This window comes from Oreochromis niloticus, linkage group LG23, assembly GCF_001858045.2.
Source record: "Oreochromis niloticus isolate F11D_XX linkage group LG23, O_niloticus_UMD_NMBU, whole genome shotgun sequence".
In the NCBI taxonomy this organism is placed as follows: Eukaryota; Metazoa; Chordata; class Actinopteri; order Cichliformes; family Cichlidae; genus Oreochromis; species Oreochromis niloticus.
Window position 1 is genome coordinate 28,672,635 of NC_031986.2, and position 21,215 is coordinate 28,693,849.

Sequence of the window (21,215 nt, forward strand, 5' to 3'; positions counted from 1 at the left end):
GTGTTCAGACTTTCGTTTCATGCAGGAGGAGCAACAGGCAAACAGGTGTGCTGATGGAGAGGGGACAGGTGACTGGAAACACTAGGAAAACCCTGAGGCCACCTACCGGGCAGGTGGAGAACATCAGGGACGTGAAACCATGAGATGTTTGTGAGTGTGAAGTGAGAAAAAACGGACTTAAAATGGCTGTAAGTGATAAAGGTTGATCTAAAACAGAAGATAAATCCACTGATTCTTTGTAAAGTCCATCTGGTGCTCACATGAATCTTGTGATGAAAGCTTTTATTCCACTGAATGTTTCTTCAAAGCTCATTTCAACATGTTGAAGTCATGAATGAAAGTGCAGCCTGAGAGTGGATCACATGATTTTTAAGGTGTGTCATGTGACATGTTCAGTATTGTCACACGTGTCTAGATTGCCCCTGATATCATAACTGCTCAAACACTGAAGATTATATTTGAAGAATTATTACTGATGGACCTTTACTTTTTCAAAATTTCTTGTGGAAACCATTAAGGAACCAGTGTATTTCCACAGCAAACACCTTTATCCTCATGTTAGTGGACTTCATTATGCTTGCTTTCTCCTACTGTAATGCCTAGTTGATACACACAACACAAAACAATGTGGAGCTGGGCTCACATAACCATGATACTCAACGGCTAATGAGTTGAGTAATTTGAATTATATAAATCTGATGGGCTTGAATTTCCTCTCTCTTTCTTTGTGGGTGTGACAGACCACAACTCTGCCCCCTCACTTCTATCTGAAAACATTATGTTAATTGTTCTGCTGTGGATGATTATCAGCAAACCATATTTTGTCCAACAAAAACCACTCTTAACTTGACTGTAGGATTTATTTAAAGTGTTCTCAGGGCTAAGGTTACTGTGGGACAGCTCTTTTGGGGCTATTAGCAGATGAAACTGCTCTAGTTAACCCTGTTAGCAACTAATGCTAATCGAGTTGTTGTTTCTCTTGCTTTTTAGCAGGGTGAGCAGCTAATGTTAGGTCAGCCACTGTGCTCCACTCTGAACTTTCTCAAGTACATATTTATCACATATTGTTGTCAAACAACTGAAAGAGAATGAAGAGGGTCCATTTAACATGGCCCATAAACAGCATGAGCTTAGCAGCATTAGCTGGCGCTGCTAAATGGACTATATTTCACCTGATGTAGCTTATCCAACCTATTATCAGTGTTCCTGGCTGTCTGTGTTTCTAAGTATGAACACACAGCATGGGAAACACATACACAGTGGCCACTATCTCAGGTACAGCACACTAGTGGCCTAATAAAGTAGCCATCCACTTGATTATGAGTCATCTTCCTTCAGCCTTTGGCTTTACCTTCAACTTTTTATTGGCAGTACCGAGCCACAGACAGAGTCCTGCAGTAGCAAAAATCTCATCAAAACTCCTCCAGAAATGACATTGCATACTTTCTCTGAGATCTTTTTTCCCACACAGAACAGTCTGTTATCATGACACATAAATCACATTAAATTGTGAATTAAAACATGTTATTGCATTATCACTAATAACTGGGTAGATTTTGGACATGTTATAAAATGAAGGATTTGACCTAGCAGTAAAAACATTTTCGGGTTTCTGCAACAGTGGTGGTATGATGGGAGCCTTTAGGGGAGCAGTTTTTCAGGCTTATCAAACCTAGTGTATTACTCACAGGAGATAAGAGAACACTCTTATGTGTCCGAGCAAACTCATCCGCTTGTACAATAGTAGCATTTAGCACAGTAACAGTTTGCTCCTTTAAATAAGTTAGGATCCTCTCTGGTAGTTGTTTTTTAACTAAACAAGCTTATTAGCCTGACACCGTTTGTCAAAAAAAATTATCATTTTCTCCCTCGCAAACTCCACATGAGGCTGGTGGTTTTGTTCAAAATTGTAAACTTTTACCTATATGCCTCTGCCACTAACTCATATGCACACAGAACAGCGGCTTTCACAATATTATAGTTTAAGCTGTCATCAATCGACAGCGCTGTGCATACTTCTTGAGCTTTCCCCAATAGCCTGTATAACCTGGATCAGGTTACCCTGAACTCTCTCATAGTCATCCTGGAATAGTCCTATTATTATTGTTGTTACTGTTAATCTCTGGTTCTCTTCCACAGCATGTCTTTGTTCAGTCTTTCTCCTACACCCCCGGCTTGTTGTGGCAGATAGCCACCACTTCCTGAGTCTGGTTCTGCTGGAGGTTCTTCCTGTTAAAAGGGAGTTTTTCATTTCCACTGTTGCCAAAGTGTTATTTAAAGATATTGGCATACACCTAAAGTGGCACTTCAGTCATGCCATCTACACACCAGAGAGAAGCAACTGAACTATCTACCCTAGAAAATACCTGTACCTTGTAATGTTTCGTTCAATACATGAACATAATTTACAGTGACTTGAAGTGCACTTTATAAACTCAGTGATTTATACTCCAACAGACACAAGGTTGCTTCAAAGACATTTTTCTGTAATTTTCCTTTGTTTACATCTGATATCACTTCCTCATAGTTTTTCATACAACATTTTATTAAATTTAAAGTTGAAATCATAACAGTGATTTTAAAATTTCTCTGTTAAAAATAAATTTTATGTCTACCACCAAATTCCACAAGATTCTTCACCAGGACCCTTTGTGACAGTTTTCATTTTTAATAGAAGCTACAGTGATACACAAGATATGCAATGCAATACAGGCATATTTACATATTTCTAAGAAAATTAGAAACAAGCGCTTACCAACATACTGCACCATATTCTTATTGAAAATTTGTCTGAAAACATAAAACTAGTTTAAAATGGTTAATGCAGCCATTGCTATGTATTTAGTCACATGCATTATGATCCTTCAATACAATCATATTATGGTTATAATAGGATAAAAAAAGCTATTGACTCAGTATTTTCAACTTATATGGCTGGGCCATTGTGAAATGATTGGCTTCAAAAAATGAGTCAACAGAAAGAGTATGGGGAGAGTTTGGAGAAATTTAATTAAGAAAGAGAACTCAAACATCTGGATTCATTTTAATGAGTTCAGACCTGTTGAAAATGCAGAGGAGCTGGTTGTAAACTGAGCATCAGAGAAACACAACATACTAATATTCACTGTGAAGCTTTGAGTGAAAAAAGACAGAAAAACAACATGCAGATCCTGGAATCATCGTAGCTTCCATCTTTAAAGGACTGAAGAGGAAGAAGTTTACAAGTAATCATTTATAACAGTTTAAAACATCAACTGATTGAATCCATGAATTTGGAAATGTGTTTCTGAGTGAAAGAGACAGACATGTACACACTGAACTATCCGTTCAACAGTCAGAGTGTTTCTCTAACAAGAGGACCTTCTTTACACTCAACTCAGCACAGGCACACTGAGGAACCAGACCAGACAAAAAATCCAGGATGAAGAGTTTCAGTGAATGTGGTGTTGAAGGTGTGGAGGTGGATCAGGGTGTCAGAGGAGACTCTGTAGAAGGACAGAGTGCCAGCAGGACAGTCCACATACACTACTACTCTGTTAGAGACAGAAGAGGAGGAGGAGGAGGAGATGAGCGTGTTTCTGTTATTATGCCATACAGAACGAGGACCATCATCAGTGCAGTACAGACTCCATGACTGCTCGTTGTATCCAAACAAACAGTCATCACTGTATCCTTTTCTTCTGATTCCTCTGTAACTCACTGATATTTGAACCTCTCCTCTCCACTCGACCTCCCAGTAACAGCGACCACTCAGACCATCTCTACACAGCAGCTGAGGCTCATAGTCAAATCTGTCTGGATGATCAGGATATGACTGCTCCTCTGTCACACGTGTCACCTTTCTGTTGTTGTCAGACAGTTTGAGGTTTGTGTGTACTGTGTTTGTGTCGATTGTGAGTTGGCAGGAATCTGACGGAGAGAACAAACACAATCCAGCTGCAGTTACTGATCCATCATCTGTTCATTGATTGACACTTTGATGATGACTCCTGACATCAGAGATGTGAATGAGTGATGTGACAGTTTGAAGATGGTTGAATGTGAGCTGCTTTGTTTTCATGAATCACATTAAAAACACACTTACACTTCCTCAGACCTGGTGTCAACCATTGGACTCCAGCAGGCTCCACCCTGAAAGGAGGAGGGGGGTCAGACCAGCACAGTCTCTTTCAGCATGTACACATGGATATCACATCGCTCTCACACACATACTGTTTGACACTGATAAAGGAACAGTCCAACATTTTCACAAATACACATCAATCCATATGTGGATCAACGTGCTGATGATCTGGACTGGATTTTTGGATTGCTTGTTACAGCAATAAAATCTGGTTTGACCTCCTTTGACTGTCCCCCACTTGAAATGCTCTCCTTACTGTCAATGCAGTGATTATCAATCCATCTTCGAATGACAAAAGATTTTTTTTTGAGTTGCCTAGTCAAAGTCTAGAATGAATTTCTATTTAGATACTTTGGCTTGATCATTAATGTTCATAAACCTGACAATATGTTGGAGAATTAAAACAATTCTACAAAGAACAGTGAGCCAAAAATCCTCCATATCAATGTGATCAATAATTATTGGAAATGCTTATCTTTAGTTTTTGCTCATAAGGGTGGCAAAAACAGTTACCTGATTAAGTGGGCAATTACTTTTTTGCTTTTCTAAATCTGGTCTACCTGCCCCTATCTCTAAGCTCTGCACAGTCTGTGGTGGTGTTTAAGGTCTCTTAAAGACATGTTTGTTTTGGCGAGGAATTTTGGTAATATGGATAAAACATGGTAGCCTTTCTGAGTTATGAATTTTAAATTCTCAAGTCTTCCCACTGTTTTAATCTCAGTTTTTATTATTATTTATTATAAATGAACCTGATGAAGCTAACAGAACCACATCATCTAAAAAAAGCATATATAAGATTTTGAGGCCATCAAAGTGGAAGCCTTCCACCACATAGCTACACTTAGAATTCTGTCGATGAAAATAATTAATAGAATCAGTAGCCCTGGTGGAGTCAACAACCCACCAATAATGAATCTGACTCTCTGGTGGCAAGGTGGGCCAAGCTCCTGCAACAGCTTTACAGAGATGGCTCTGGCCAGACACCCCATATTCCTAAAGGACCCCCCACAAAAAAGACATGGTTGAAAGCCTTCTCTATGTCCAAGTCAGTCTACATGTCAAAATACATATAGACTGGTTGAACAAACTCCCATGGACCCTCAAATATACTTGAGAGGATAAAGAGCTGGCAGTATAGGGGTGCAGTGGTTAGTACTGTTGCCTCACAGCCAGAGTGTTTTGAGTTAGACTCATCTAGCCGGGACGTTTCTGTGTGGAGTTTGCATGTTCTCCCTGTATTTTCATTTATTGTCTCTGGTTACGCTGGCTTCCTCCCACAGTCCAAAGACATGTAGTAAGTGGGGTTAGATTAATTGGTAATTATAAATTGCCCATAGGTGTGAATGTGAGTGCACATGGTTGCGACACACTGGCAACCTGTCCAGGGTATAACCCGCATCTTGACTTATGGACTCCTTTCCAGCAACCTTGCATAGACTTTCCCAAGGAAGCTGGGGATTGTGATGCTCTGTAGTTGGTGCACATCCTCTAGACCAGGGGTGGGCAATCTCAGTCCATGAGGGCCGGTGTCCCTGCAGGTTTTAGATCTCACCTTGGGTCAACACACCTGAATCACATGATTAGTTCGTTACCAGGCCTCTGGAGAACTTCAGGACATGTTGAGGAGCTAATTTAGCCATTTAAATCAGCTGTGTTGGTTCGAGGACACATCTAAAACCTGCAGGGACACCGGCCTTCGTGGACTGAGATTGCCCACCCCTGCTCTAGACCAAGGTTTGCCAGTTCTGCTCAGCATCCTGCAGTGCTAGCCGATCCAACTCACCAGGTGGTGATCAGTTCACAGTTGACTTCTCGTCACCCAAGTGTCCAGACTATATGGCCACGGGCCCAATTATCTGATTACAAAATAAATAATCTATTTATTTATTTTCTAAGGTGTCCTGTCCTGATTTATTTATTTTCTAAGGTGTCCTAATCCCACATGCCACTTATGGACATACATAACTTTAAACAAGCAACCCTCTCATCCACTGGCAAAAAGTCCAACCTACAGCAAGCAAGGTGAAGGTTTGCAGGACGATATGACTGACAGCTCTCTCCCAGATGATCCAGAGGAAATTAAATAAACGGTTAAATTACCAATAATAGAAAATATTTCTTTAGACTTCAGTACAATAAATAAACAATACAAACAAAAAACACCAAACAAGAATCAATAACTGAATAACTGCTTGGCAGTGGCAGACAAGATCTGGCAAGTTTTTCCATGAGAGCAACCCGCATACTCATCTGTGTTGTTCAACCCACAAATGCATTTTCCTTGCAAATATTGGAATTTTAAGGGGAAGTAAACAAGCTTTCATTATTATCATTATTGTTCTGCTTGGAGGCACCTACATATATTTTGCTTGTTATTTTTCAACTAGACTAGCATTTCTATTGTAAGAAAAGGAAAAATATGTCCCTGTACATGCGACTCCTCATGTCACATCTGCATGAAAGACACATGAACTAAGTGAAGGATACAAAATGTTTCCAGCTCTTCCTCCTTTATTAGAAATTCTCCTCCATACCTGAGAGTGTCCAGTCTCCAACTTGGATCTTTAAGTCCAGCCAACAGCAGTTTCATTCCTGAGCCTCTTGGATGATTGTAGCTCAGGTCCAGCTCTCTCAAACAGGAGGGATTGGAGCTCAGAGCTGAAGCCAAATAAATGCAGCCTTGCTCTGTGATCAGACAGCCTGACACACTGCAGAAACACAAAACAGACTTCACATACAAGATCTTGAATAATTAGGCCCTTCAGTCCTTTCAGTACCATATCACCCCAATAAAGCACTTTGTTTTCACACTGCTAGTTTACTTGTGGTTGAGTACCGAAAGGAAGCCTTCAGGCTCCTCATCCTTGGAGCCAGCTCCCAGTTTTGAGAATCTCTACTTTCATCATTAGGCTTAAAAGTTTCCTTTTTGATAAAGCATATAATTAGCTCTGGATCAGGTGACCGTGATTCCTCCCTTTGTGCATCATGGGAAGGCCCCAGCAGCATAAGACTATTGCAGGATAACTGTAAAGAAATGGATTGTCATACACTCCGCAAAACACAAGTTCTTGCAGTTCTGGACCGTTAATAGTACCTCCCCTCTAGATTGGTGCACTTGGTAACTAGTGTCTTCCCATCAACTAGTGCAGTTGATGGGAAGACAAATTTTAGACTTTAATTGCAATATATTGGAATTTAGCTGGAGCAAAGCAAAATCAAATAAAATTAAAAATTGAAAAAATAACTTGAATGATCTAATTAACCTACTCTGAGCTAATGCGGATTTTCTTATTTTTGAGAGGAGAGAGGTTAGAGAGAATAAGCACAACTGGAGGTGAAGATGCACCTTTCTCTGTGTTCACTTTTAAAAAAGACAAACAAATACAAAAACAATGTGTAAGTCCACAGTTTTGGGCAGTGGCTGCTCCTCTGACCTTACTGACTATACCTGTGGACTCTCCAGGCCAAATCCTCAGATGATGACTAATTTGCCCTTCTCTCTCCTTCTCTCCTGACATCACATCTTCTGAGATGAGAGTCTCACACCAAAATGTGATTATCATGAACAACACAGTATCCTTAACAGCACCAAAGAGTAAAACAATGAAATGTGGATTATTTAACATTAGGTCTCTGTTAGTACATGAATTAATAATCCATCCATCCATCTGCTTATCTGGAGCCAGGTTGTGGGGGAAGCAGCCTAAGAAGAGAAGCCCAAACCTCCCTCTCCCCAGCCACCTTCTCCAGCTTGTCCAGGGGAACAGGCCAGCTGAGAGACATAATGTCTCCGGCATGTTATGGGTCTGCCCTGAGGTCTCCTCCTGATGGGACATGCCTGGACCACCTCACCCAGGAGGTGCCCAGGAGGCATCCTTGTCAGATGCCCGAACCGCCTCAACTGGCTCCTTTTGATGTGGAGGAGCAGGGGCTCTGCTCTGAACCCCTCCCAGATGGCCGAACCTCTCACCGCATCTCTAAGGGAGAGGCCAGTCACCCTTTAGAGAAAGCCCATTTCCGCTGCTGTATGTATTATTGTAGTGGCTACCTTACAACATAGCACCTGAGGCGACTGTTGTTGGTGCTATATAAATAAAATTGAATTGATTCTTCCTCCACACTGACATCTCTGTGAGGTCCAGTGAATAGCATTGTATTTTTCTAACTGCTTCAGACAGGTCTATCACCTTTTTTCTGTAACCACTTCCTGGGTCTCATTTCAGGGGTTCAAAAACTTTTTTTGTCACTGAGTGGTGATAAAAATTTCTCATGGTACTCTTTCTGGTTTACCAAAACCGTTCACCTACCATTGTGTGCCGGAGGGATGATAATGTTGTTGTCATTACTAAGCAAGTTAGTAATGACTGGATCTTATGCTTGTTCAGTATATGTGTAAATCACTATATTATAGAGCCATGTATTTAACATGTTCAATATGCAGTCATTTTTAGTAATGCCTATTAGGCACCTAATAGGCATGGATTCTGGACACTTTCTTTCTTCCAGTAAGAAAAGAAAGTGAAAGTAGATTTAAAAGCACATTTCTAACCTGAACAGCACATGAAAAATTATTAGAGAGATTTTTTTCCTCCAGTGTCATGTTCATGAGTCATTTTTACAAAGCAAAAACAAAAAAAATGTGAATATGGAAAAGTTTTCCAGGCAGAAATTGAGATACAAATAATTCACACATACTTGGCAATTCTGTGAAAAATAGTCTTTTTAGGCAATAGGATTAATATTACCAAAAGTGGAACGTCTGAATCCTGACCTGAGAGTTTCCAGTGTACAGTGTGAATTTTTCAGTCCAGCAGATAGAAGCTTTACTCCTGAATTCTGGAGATCGCTGTTACTCAGGTCCAGCTCTCTGATACTAGAAGACTGGGAGCTGAGAACTGAGGACAGAGCTTCACAGCTTCTCTCTGAGAGGTTACAGAGACTCATTCTGAAGAAAAAAAAAGATATTTGTTGTCAGATTAAATGATGTCTAATGATGAATGATTAGCACTGATCCACTGCAATTTATGACAACTGGTTGCCCAGCTGAAAATAAACCCAGTGGCACAGGAGCTTCTGTAGCATTTCTTTCCTCTCTAACTGCAATACCATCATTGCAGAAAAAAAAAAAAGACACACCTGAGCTGTGCGCACTAACAACAGACGAAGATGTAGTAACAGTTTGCTCCACCAAAGAAAGAACAAAAAAACACCAATTATAAATGTTTTCAGAGAAAAACTTAAAGTTGTGGAGGAGGTGGAGAAAGAATCAGTGAGAGAGAATTTTCTTAGATCTGGCAACAGAAACTGACTCGCAACATAACGAATGTAATTTGCTTGGTCAGTCTGCTGAGTTGAAGCCAGCATGTGTGTAAATATTAGACTGAAAGAACTTACTGAAAAAGGGCATAAAAAAGTGCATGTGCAAAACTGGTGTGAATGGGTGAAAGAGGCAAGTTGTATAAAGCACTTTGAGTGCTCAGAATAGAGTAGCACTATATAAGAACCAGTCCATTTACCATCACGCTGTTCAGGTTTTTGAATTATTCATGGAAGCTTTTTTATAATTAGAATCAACATTAGGAAGAATTTAAAAAAATTAAAGGATGAGCACAAATATACTTACATGATTTTGTTGGAAGCTTTGACCACTGGCAGCAGCCTCAGAAGAGCCTCCTCTGAATCAGAGTATTTCTTCAGGTCAAACACATCCAGATCTTTTCCTGATGAGAGTAAGATGAAGACCAGAGTTGACCACTGAGCAGGAGACAGTTTATCTGTGGAAAGACTTCCTGAACTCATGTACCGTGGGATCTCATCCACTAGAGAATGATCATTCAGTTCATTCAGACAGTGAAACAGATTGATGTTTTTCTCTGCAGACAGAGCCTCACTGAGCTTCTCCTTGATGTACTGGACAGTTTCCTGATGAGAATGTGAGTTACTTCCTGTCTGTGTCAGCAGACCTTGTAAGGGAGTCTGATTGGTTTGCAGTGAAAGACCAAGAAGGAAGCGGAGGAACAAGTCCAGGTGTCCATTTGGGCTCTGTAAGGCCTTGTCCACAGCACTGTGGTAGAAAAATTTCACTGCAGATTCTACTTCTCTTAACTCTTGTTTTGCAAACAATTTAGACCATATGGAGGTCTTCTGTTGTCCTTCCAGCAGATTGACCCCAGACTTTATGAAGGTCAGATGGACATGAAGAGCAGCCAGAAACTCCTGAACACTCAGATGGATGAAGCAGTACACCTTGTCCTGGTACAGTCCTCTCTCCTCTTTAAAGATCTGTTTGAACACTCCTGAGTACACTGAGGCTGCTCTGATATCAATGCCACACTCTGTCAGGTCTGATTCATAGAAGATCAGGTTTCCTTCCTGCAGTTGATCAAAAGCCAGTTTTCCCAGAGACTCAATCATCTTTCTGCTCTCTGGACTCCAGTGTGGATCTGTCTCAGCTCCTCCATCGTACTTGACCTTCTTCACTTTGGCCTGAACCACCAGGAAGTGGATGTACATCTCAGTCAGGGTTGTGGGAAGCTTGCCTCCTGGTCTGGTTTTCAGCACATCCTCCAGAACTGTAGCAGTGATCCAGCAGAAGACTGGGATGTGGCACATGATGTGGAGGCCTCGTGATGTCTTGATGTGGGAGATGATCCTGCTGGCCTGCTTTTTTTCTTTGAATCTCTTCCTAAAGTACTTCTTCATCTGATGGTCAGTGAACCCTCGGATCTCTGTCACCGAGTCAACATATTCAGGAGGGATCTGATTGGCTGCTGCAGGTCGTGTGGTTATCCAGAGGTGAGCAGAGGGAAGCAGGTTCCCCCTGATGAGGTCTGTCAGAAGCACACCCACTGAGGTGGACTTTTTAGGATCAGTTAGGATTTCAGTTTTGTGGAAGTCCAGAGGAAGTCGACACTCATCCAGACCATCTAAGATGAACACAACCTGGAAGTCTTCAAAGCTGCAGATTCCTGCTTCTTTGATTTCAGTAAAGAAGTGATGAACAAGTTCCACCAAGCTGAACTTTTTCTCTTTCAACATATTCAGCTCTCTGAAAGTAAATGGAAATATGAACTGGATGTCCTGGTTGGCTCTGTTTTCTGCCCAGCCAAGACTGAACTTTTGTGTTAAGACTGTTTTCCCAATGCCAGCCACTCCCTTTGTCAACACTGTTCTGATTGGTTTATCTCTTCCAGGCTTCCCAGCTTTGAATATATCTTCTTTTCTGATTCTTGTTTTCTGTCTGTACTGTTTCCTGGATGCTGTTTCAATCTGTCTGACCTCATGTTCATCATTGACCTCTGCAGTTCCTCCCTCTGTGATGTAGAGCTCTGTGTGGATCTGATTCAGAAGGGTTGGATTTTCTACTCTAGCAGTCCCCTCTAAAACACACTGGAACTTCTTCTTCACATTAGATTTAAGTTTGCGTTGACAAACTGAAGCAAGATATTCTGAAAAGAAAAGCAGATTATCAGTTCACGTTTTGTAAAGGGACGGTCCAGTTTCCTTTCTCTAAGACATGTCCAATTGAATACATGTTGGTCCATCTCTTGAGACATTATTAAATGTCCCATTCATTCAGCAGTTTAGATTTTTAGAGAAATCCTCTTACTGTTCTGCAGACGGTCAGCCAACTTCTCCTGCTTCATTCTCCTCAGTAAGTTCAGTGCGATCGTCACAAATGCCTCTGTGCTTCTCCACCTCTGCTCTTCATCCTCATCCTCCAACCGCTCCTCTTCCTCCCTCTCACTCTCAAAATATGTTGGGTAATCTTGGCTCAGAACTTTGTGAATCATCTTCACCTCATTCTTCACAAAAGTGATGATGTTGTCCTCCAGCAGCTGGAACAGAATAATTTATGAATGACCCAATCAGACTGAAGTCAAGGAGCCAAACATCAGATCCATGTTTGAGACACTGACAATCCACTGGTCTACAAAGAGCAGCATGGAAATGACTGTGAACAGAATAGATGTAAAAGTAGTTGTTGTACATGTACAGACCGTAATTATGGAGTCCAGGTGTGTCTGACTCTGCTGGGCAGACTGATCACTGGGAACCTCTGAGCTCACCTGGTCCACTCTGTGGAGGAATCATCAAGAATTCGTTCAAGCACAGAGTAAAAATTCAGTAAGTGACCTTTTAAGACAGTGGCCGTTTATCAATGCCCAAGTACGCGAGTACGTACTCCCGTTCTCGGTGAGTACATACTCGCCGAGAACGCACGGGAGTACGTACCCGCCAAGAACGCGAGCACGGACTCGCGATATGTACAATTGGAACACCTGCGTACGTGATGATGTCACAGGTCCGGAGTTTTTACTGCCGTCCCCTCTTAATTTAACTGTGAGTAACATGTGATGAAGCTTAACTGTAATCACAGCCAAACCGGTTTACTCAGGAACAAATAAAACACTGAAATAAACCAAACATTAACATTTAGAAGTGATCTAAGTGACTTATATATCATTTTTAACCTCAGTAGTGAAACCTCTATTAATAAAAAATAGTGTACATGTACATACGTGTACATACCTTAATAAAAACAAGCAGGTGAGATCTTAGAACGCTTTTATTTCTATTGTAGTGGACACTCAATACTATAGACAGCTGCTGGAGTTTCTTTAACCTGAGTAGTGAGAAGTCCGCGAGCGGGGGGGGGGGGGGGGTTGAAAACGATGTGCCGGGAGTCCGCTGTTGAGTTTTGGACGAAATGCATTCTGGGATATATAGCTGTCCCAAGTCCACACCGATGCATGCTCGATAAAACGGGTGGATCGAGAACACATCCGGGACTTTTTCGCGTTCTCGGCTTGATGCGTACTTCGAATTGGAACAGTACTTGGTCTCCGACTGATGACGTATCACGAGTACACGAGAACGCAAGTACGCACAAGTACACATATTGATAAACGCCCAACGATTCAGATGATTCCCTATAGTTATAAAAGTTTACTAGTCCGTCTGAATCCACTGAGAATCAACAGCTCAGATTAGTATTTTGTAATTCAAAATATATATCCTGGGTAAACTTCAAAGCAGGGGTCAGAAACACCTGGCTCACATAGAGTTGACAGAAGAGTTGCTGAGTTTGTGTTGCATGTTTGGCCAAACCAAAGCTAAAAGTTATATTTTTGCAGCTGTTCTTTGCAATTGAGCAGCTAGGTGTGTTTTGGAACACAGCGCTATCCATGACAGGTAAACACTACGGACTAGTAGCACTGGTAAAGAGAAAGTTAGCGGATGAAAATGCAGTGGCTCTGCACTGCCGTTTACATCAACATGCACTGTGCAGAAAATGCTTGAAGTCATGTCTCTAAATCCTAAAATGCATAAATTACATCAGGTCCGGAGGTTTACAACACTGTAGGTTCAGGGTGTTTTTGGAGGAAATTGAGGGATTTTATGGTACTTTACTGAGGTGCATTAGCACAGGAGGGGGCATGTGTTGTTGTTTGTAGAACCCTTCTCAGCTATGTGGAGTCTCCCCACCATGCTGCAAACTGAACTCACTGCAGTGCAATAGTGAACTGAATACTATGTTCGGGGAGGCACAGGGGAAAGCTATCAAGACTGCAAAGTTTCTAAGAGAGTTGCCTCCATAATTCCCGAAGCTGTGGAATATGCCTTTTTGGAAGCTCATATCTGTGTAAGAAACTGTACAAAAAATTCAGATTTCCATTTCCAGATTTTCCATTAGTCAGAGCCCAGGTTAACAACAAGCACAATTGATGCTGTTGCCCACAGGTTGCCAGTCAAAACTGCAACTGCTGGCTGAAGACAAAGGAATAGCAGACAGGGGAGGCATGTTAGGAGGCAGCGAGAGAGAAGGAAAGGCCGGAAGGTGGACGTGAGAGTGTTGTGGAAATTTTAACAATAACCTGCAACACACCCAGTGAGCTCAATTTGAAGTGGTTTAATTAATACATTGCAATGTGGAGAGAACCACCCCAGTCAAACACCAGGGTGATCTCTGAATCATGGCCACTGCCCTTGCACGTTATATACAGAGACAGAAAAAGACATTCCACAAACTCTTACATGTTGGCCCCTGTCACGGGGAGGCTATGCCATCAGCCCCATCCTAAAAACCTCTTCACTCACAGAGAGAATTATGACCTTGTTTTCTGCTTGGCCATCATCTCCCTAAGAGCAGGATGTCTGGAGATCTTCAAGTCTATAATAGACCCTCTGTGAAGGTACAATAAACCCTGGGGCCCAGTTGTGATAACATTCTACGTGCATGCAAACTGGAGGGATCTTGCTATACTAAAGTGATATAATTAAATATGTGATTAATACATGAGAAAAGAAATCTGCCACCACAAGAGTAAGGACTTTAAATGTATTAACTATGATTGGTAAAAAAAAAATGAAGGAAGATATATTGTGTGGGCAGGAGACCAGATGGAAGAAAAGCAAAGCAAGGAGGTAATCTCAGCGCATATGCTCCACAAGTAGATATAAGTCAGAAAATAAAGACAAAGTCTGGAGTAAGCTGGATGAAATGGTAAATAGTATCTCCAGGCTAAATAGAGTTGTGATTGGAACAGACTTTAATGGACATGTAGATGAAACTGTCAATTTTGTTTGATTTTCAGGATGGAGTAAAATTGAGAGTGCCTGGTTGGGACTAGTTTTTGCTTTGTAATGTCTAGAAATGATCAAGAATCACTTCAGATAAAATCTGGATCACACTTTTGTTTGTCAAATGTTTATATAGACTATTGATTGACTGGAAAAGCTCATGTTTGATTTCTCTAGAAAACAAACCATGTTCTGTTTCTATTTCCTGAAAGAAAACCATTACCATTAAAGTCATAGACAGCACTGTGCTGTTGTTTCCTGTGAAAACTAGATTTGAAAGAATGTTGCCAGAGTTTAGAGTGTAATCAATCATGAGAATTTTTTTTTACTTTTTTTCAGAAGATTAAAAGAAAAAACCCACTAACAATGATGTTCACACTGTTTTTTAAGTAAGTCATTTCTGCGCAGGAAACTTAGTGTTTTCTTTCACTTAAGTGGAGAATTAACCCCTCTCTGACTTTCTATAACATACAGTACAACATGATTAATGAAAAAAATGCATGAGCATCACTTTCTGTTTGCCAAAGTGGGTTTTCAGTTCTTTGGAAACAAAGAGCTACTTTTAAAGAGTCAGTTTAAATGGGATTGAGGGAATTACATGTTTGCACTGCAGTTTATATCCAACAACATCAAGGTGTTAATTTGTTCAAAGTCACTAATAGCAGAGAGTTGGTGTGTTCTAAATTCACTGGACTGAAGTCCAGGTTGGTTCCTGTGAATAATGATGGAGCAGTGATGTGAGTGCTGAGCTGTGACATGGAGAAGAATCATGGACAGTTAGAGATGGTCATCTCACCTCTGAGCTTTGCTCTGGCTCTCATGGTCCCCACACAGAGTGGTTTTAGAGGGAGGGACTCCCTCCTCTCTGTCCTCACACTGATCCATGCTGCTGAATTCACATCCACATCAGCTCACGCACACTTTCTTCCTTCACCTGCAGAGGAAACACAAATCATTCATGTGCACATCATCTGAAATCCTCCTTTCCATAATATGTGCTGTCCAAATATCAACTGCTTCTTTTCCACTTCATCTGAGTGTCAGCTGAATGAAGTCAGACAGCAGTGTCAGGCAGAGGAAGCTGCCATCAGCTGCTCTACTTCTACTATCAGTCCACTAGATGGAGCCATGAAGGAGCAGCCCAGCACACACAAAAACACACAGACAGACGCACACAATACATTTAATGGCAGACACTGATTCACTCTGACTCGAAGCTTCTGTCAATTAACATTAAGTCAATTCAACATGTGTGAACAACATTTTCAAACTGATCCAGGACTCAAAGAGGATCCACTGTCTAAACATATTGGAGAATTTAATGTGACTAAAGAAGAGAAACTTTCCTCTTTCCTTTTTGAATCTCTGCACAGATGCAGTAGAGAGCAGCATCAAGTGCTTTTAATGACCATGTCCCAATTAAACAGAGTTACAGTTTTAACAAGATATTTCAATAAAACTCATTCTAAGAACCTCATATTCATCTATAATTGTGGACTGAATGTTAACTCATTACTACTACCCACTTGGTACATTTTCAAGTTAAAGTACATTTTGGAAGATTCAGTTTCATAGAAGATTTTTTGTGTATTGTGTGTGTTGTAGAAAGTAAAAGATCAGACCACTCTGATCGAAACCCACAAAGACAAGAGGAAAGCCATCTCTACATACTTGCCTGTGTCAACACAAGAGGTGCGCGCTTTCATCAAAATGCTGCACTTCCTGTGGTTACAGCCATGTTTCTCTTAGTGGTTAGTTAGTTAGTGGTTTAGCATTTGTCCCATACGTGAGCTCAGAGAAGTGGAAATGACAGGAAATGTAGTTGCTATGCTGTTGCTATGTGCACTTAATGTCACAGACTAGAATGGAGTATAAAACAGAGTAACCTCAGACTGTTCTTCTTGCTCAGGTCATCTTTCTGTGAGCTTAATACCTAATAGAATTTATGCAGCTAAACATGTCACTCCTGATCCAACTGGGGAGGTGGTCGGAAAAAAACTAAAGAGTCCAGGATTGTTTTGGGAAAAGTTATACACCAATTCAATATTAATTTTAGCTAACTCCAATTGACTTAACTATTAGGCTACTGCCGATGTGATTTTAATTTGACCAAATACCTAATACATTTTATCTTTCCATTTCTAATCTTTCAGATATTTACAGTGTTTGAATTAAAAATATTTTCAAGCTTTTTTCTCCATCCTCTCACCCCTAACCAGTCCAAACAGATGGTTTCCACTGAACCCTGTGGAACTCCATAATTAGCCTTAGTGTATGAAGGGAGGAGCCGTGCTGCTCTCTGGCAGGAAGCACCATGCCCTCCTGTGTTTTAAATGCACTTTAGAACAGCACGCAGCAACACTACATATGAGCGGGCGGAGGGAGGTTTGGGGTCTTCACTCACCCCCGTTCTGTTAACCGTCAGGGCTGGGGGGCTGGGAGGAGGTGCTGGCTGTCAAATTGGGGTCTGGGATGCGGGGCCTCCCTGCTACTGCAGATAAGGAGGCGGTCTGCTTGCCTCCACCCCAGAGAGAAGGGTTACATCTCCTGGGTCTAGGTACGGTTTGCCCCTCTGGCGGCAGGGGTACCTGGACCTGGGATATAGAGTATGTTTGGGGAGTGTGAATGTGTGTACAGTGTCTATTTGTGTCTTTCTCCACGTCGGGTGTGTGCCGAGTATTTGTTTGTGTATATGGGGGTGGGAATGCACGTTTGTGTCTGCGTGTGCCTGTTCGTCTGTGTCTATATGTCAGGTTGGGTCTTAGACTCCACCTCTATGGGAACACATTCAGGCTCTCCGAGGTATGGAGGCCTATCTCCCCCCACCACACTCCCTGCTGCTGGCTGATGCCCTCAGACGTTGGTGTGTTGGTGGTTCTTGGTGTCTGGGGCTGGGCGCTCATGTATGTACCAACTCACTCCTGGTGGCCGATTGGCGGGGCCTGGCGCCTGTGGCCCGGCTGGCTACAGAGCCCGATATGGTTTTGGCAAAGTTACACACCAATTCAATATTAATTTTAGCAAACTCCAATTGACTTAGCCATTACTGCTGATGTGAATTTTAATTTTACCAAATTTACATTTATCATTAGCCACCACTCTAGCTTCACGTCTCAGAACAAAATTGCCAATAACCAGAGATTGTTCCCTGGCAGGTGTGTTACTGAGTGGGGAAAAACGATTTGAAACCTGTACCTGTACTGAAGGGCTTCTGTTTAGGACTACACTTCACTACCATCACCCAGCCATCCTGTTTTTCCAGCTGCTCGGGACAATCTGCTGCTAACAGTGGTGATGCTACCTTTAGCTTCACTGGCTACCACACAAAACCAAGAACAGAAACTGCCTCTTTTGTGTTACACGGCACTCTGGGATGTAACTGCACATTTCTCTATCCTTCTATTTGATGAGTAGAATTTGTACCCTTTCTTCTTATTGTGTTCTGTTAAAAATGCCGAATTACACTGTTTCAGTTTCAAAGCTCTTCAATATTTCAGTGGACAAAAACTGTTCATTTTATAACAATGCTTTTATTGTGAAACATTTTCCGGACAATCATCTGTAGGCAAAAAAGATGTTTGCCTGTTACATAAAAGAGTGCATAGAAATATCTTTAAAAATTTATTTGGGTATCATTATTCGACCGCCAGTCCAATTTGTGTGTGTGTGTGTGTGTGTGTGTGTGTGTGTGTGTGTAAGATGGAAATAGAGAGTAACCACTCCACTGTAAAATAAAGGGGAAAAGAGAACAGAACAGATCCAAGGAGATGTTAAACACATGTAATGTTTGACAGCAATGAGAGGCAGAAATGGAACGTTTCACTGTGGTAAAGTCAGTCTAACATTTGATTATGTGCTCAGTTAACTGAAGTATTTAAACCTGACACATTACAAGCCTTTAACTCTACTGAAGATGTGCATGTACATGCACTATTGTGTGCTCCAGTACTTACAAAGTACTGGAGCACACAGCCAAGCCATCCAAACAGCCAAGCCATCAACCGCAAATGCCGGAACAGATCATGATATCCGGAAAGTGCCACAGTAAGGTAAGGTTTGAGTCAGTGCTGCAAACTTTCACCCCCAAAAAGCTGATACCTTTATCTGCAAAATGTCCTGTATTCTGAGCCACAAAAACCACCATGTGCTAAAAACTAAAAATGACCTTCATTGTTATTTCTTTACAAGTAATCGCTGAATACTTTCAGGCTGACTCTTCAAACTCTGTAAAACACAGGCGGTTCTAGAATTTACATTTTTCTGGGCTTTTTGTGGTTCGAATATTTTTTAAGCATATTCCAAAATGCATTTTGAGTATTTTGCAGGCAAATGTATTCAGTCCTTTATAACTCTGCAAACCTCAGTTCAGTTAGGTACATTTTACAGTGCTACTTTCAAAAGCCATGATTTTGAAGCTGATTGTAGTGTCAAAGGATAATTCAGAATGGATACTCACAGGTCTAGTTGAATGCACCTGTTTTAGAGTGGACCTAACCTGAGGCAAAGGCTCGTCACATTTGCCAGAATTTTCCAAAGAAAGTTAAAAAACATCATAGAAAAATTATGCAGAGTATTGCTTTAGCCTCTTAACCACATGAGGACAGTCCACCAACTCATCAAGAAACTCAAGTAGCATTGTTCAGGACAGACACTGGAAAAACAGTCTGCCATTCCATACACCCGAGCAAGAAACAAACTGGGGAGAGATTTTTTAAATACCATCACCTCTATTTTAAATACCCAGCTCTATTTTAAATACTCATTATACATCAAGTATGATGTACCCTAATTTAAGTGTGCTACTGAAATGCACACAAAGCCTTGTGCATGCATGTAAATATTTGGCTTATTTTTGGCTTATTGTTACTTATTGTTTTCCACTTAACATTGCTCACCTAGTTCTTCCAGATCTTGTAAAATCCTCTTTCTCCACACTCCTCGCGCTCTCTTTTCACTGGCAATTACATAAACATGTTGTTTCCAGCTTAAAAATTATGGTATGATGTCACTAAAACAAAATGAAGTAATTTTAACAAGTTATTCTACAAGGATGCTGGAAAAAAAAGGATGCTGCAGATTCCATGACCGTATAATGCACTACTTAGTCACGTGAAACTATCATCAATGAATCATTTTATTGTTATCACATCACTGTTATAAAACCAGTTGGCTTTATGACAATGATGTTGACTTGTTTCTCTCTCTCTCCTCCTCCTCTTTCAAGCTTTGTGCTTTTATCCATAATAAAAATGTAAGAATGTTATGGATGAAAAATAACATCCACAACATTATGCTAATCTCTTCAAGCTACTGCAGATACTAGTTAAAAATATATAAATACCAATATAACATACAAAGTCACAGCAACGACTGGCATTATCAGAAGAATTTGGACTCTTGCTTTCAAGTGTTTCATGAAAATGAAAATAATAATTCAGTGCATAGTTATTACTAAAACTATTACTGTAGTTAAACCAACAACTGAAACTTCCATAAAACGATGATAGGATACTGAACTCCAGGCTTCAACATAGAAAAAAATTGTAACTAGTTTTACTTCTTATGTTCTTATGTTGTTTAGCGTTTAGCGCTCAGCCTCGGTGGTCCAGCTGTGAGTCCGTTACCGTGATATAGAGCGGCAGATTTCTGCTGTTTGTGCTGAAACTAAGCTGCGCACAGCTGATGTTAGCCATGAAAAAAAGAAACATTACAGATTACTAACATTACCTTCAGGTGGAGCTTCACACTGAGACGATTATATGCGACACAAAGTTCATGAATCTGAGAAAGAAGGAAACGCAAAAAGAGGGGTCCACAAACCACGGTCCTGTGACAAAAACACTGCGGTCTCTATATCTACACTTCAGAGAGAAGGATCGACGCTGCATTCAGGTGTACCTCGGAAATCCCCAAATCGTTCCTCAAACAGCTGGAAGGCTGCCTAAGGGAGATTTATTTCTCCTAATTTTCCAGCTTTTTTGAAACAAACATCTGTGATGACGCTTTTGTTCTGCTTCCTGCAGCGTTTCAACACTGGAACACAGTGTCTTTTTAGAGTATAAATATGTTTTTTTTTTAACCTATGGCAGCCCAGTGAGTAACGTGTTACAGTGAGGAAGAAGCCACTTCATGCCGCAAACAAAAATTTCTGTTGAAAACCAAAGTGAATCAGAGCTGAGTGACAGCTATTTTCTCCGTGAAAGCAGAGAGGATGTTTTTATTGAGATATTTTAACGAGTTTACAGCAAAGTGTGAGTGAATGGAGCTCATCCATCAGTCTCTGTGATATAAAAACAAAAGGCTTGGAAAGAAAAGCTACTGGACTTCTTGAAGACATTTCACCTTTCATCCGAGATGCTTCTTCAGTTCAAAGAACAATTGATGAAGAGTCCCTGATTAAGGCCTTAGTGGCAGTTGTCCCTTTTAAGGGTCATTGCCCCATTATTGATCATCTGCCTAATCACATGACCCTTGTAAGGGACAACTACCATTAGGGCTTAAATCTGGT

General features: G+C 41.0%; 1 protein-coding gene across 4 annotated transcripts; it reads right to left on the minus strand.

The window, feature by feature from the left end:
• Positions 1-1,815: 1,815 nt before the first annotated feature.
• On the minus strand, positions 1,816-20,755 carry LOC112843811 (protein NLRC3). 4 transcript variants are annotated; one of them, XM_025902885.1, is made up of 11 exons: positions 20,435-20,599; positions 19,603-19,715; positions 17,112-18,431; positions 15,504-15,641; positions 12,124-12,202; positions 11,733-11,961; positions 9,747-11,571; positions 8,895-9,068; positions 6,658-6,831; positions 4,085-4,131; positions 1,816-3,909 (listed from the first exon to the last, which is right to left on the minus strand). In XM_025902885.1, exons 4-11 carry the CDS (start codon positions 15,590-15,592, stop codon positions 3,377-3,379), a joined length of 3,150 nt encoding a protein of 1,049 aa, XP_025758670.1. In that variant the 5' UTR covers positions 15,593-15,641; positions 17,112-18,431; positions 19,603-19,715; positions 20,435-20,599; the 3' UTR covers positions 1,816-3,376. The 4 variants fall into 4 exon arrangements, with proteins under 4 accessions (XP_025758670.1, XP_025758671.1, XP_025758672.1 ...); XM_025902886.1 differs by lacking the exon at positions 17,112-18,431 and having other exon boundaries at positions 19,603-19,661; XM_025902887.1 differs by lacking the exons at positions 17,112-18,431; positions 19,603-19,715; positions 20,435-20,599 and adding an exon at positions 20,606-20,755.
• Positions 20,756-21,215: the final 460 nt, after the last annotated feature.

Coding starts and splice junctions, on each gene's coding strand:
- LOC112843811 (XM_025902887.1), bottom strand. CDS start 15,592: ATGGATCAGTGTGAGGACAGAGAGGAGGGAGTCCCTCCCTCTAAAACC. Junction 12,203..15,503: donor AGCCAGAGCAAAGCTCAGAG/GTGAGATGACCA, acceptor ATTCCTCCACAG/AGTGGACCAGGTGAGCTCAG. Junction 11,572..11,732: donor GGCTGACCGTCTGCAGAACA/GTAAGAGGATTT, acceptor TTTTCTTTTCAG/AATATCTTGCTTCAGTTTGT.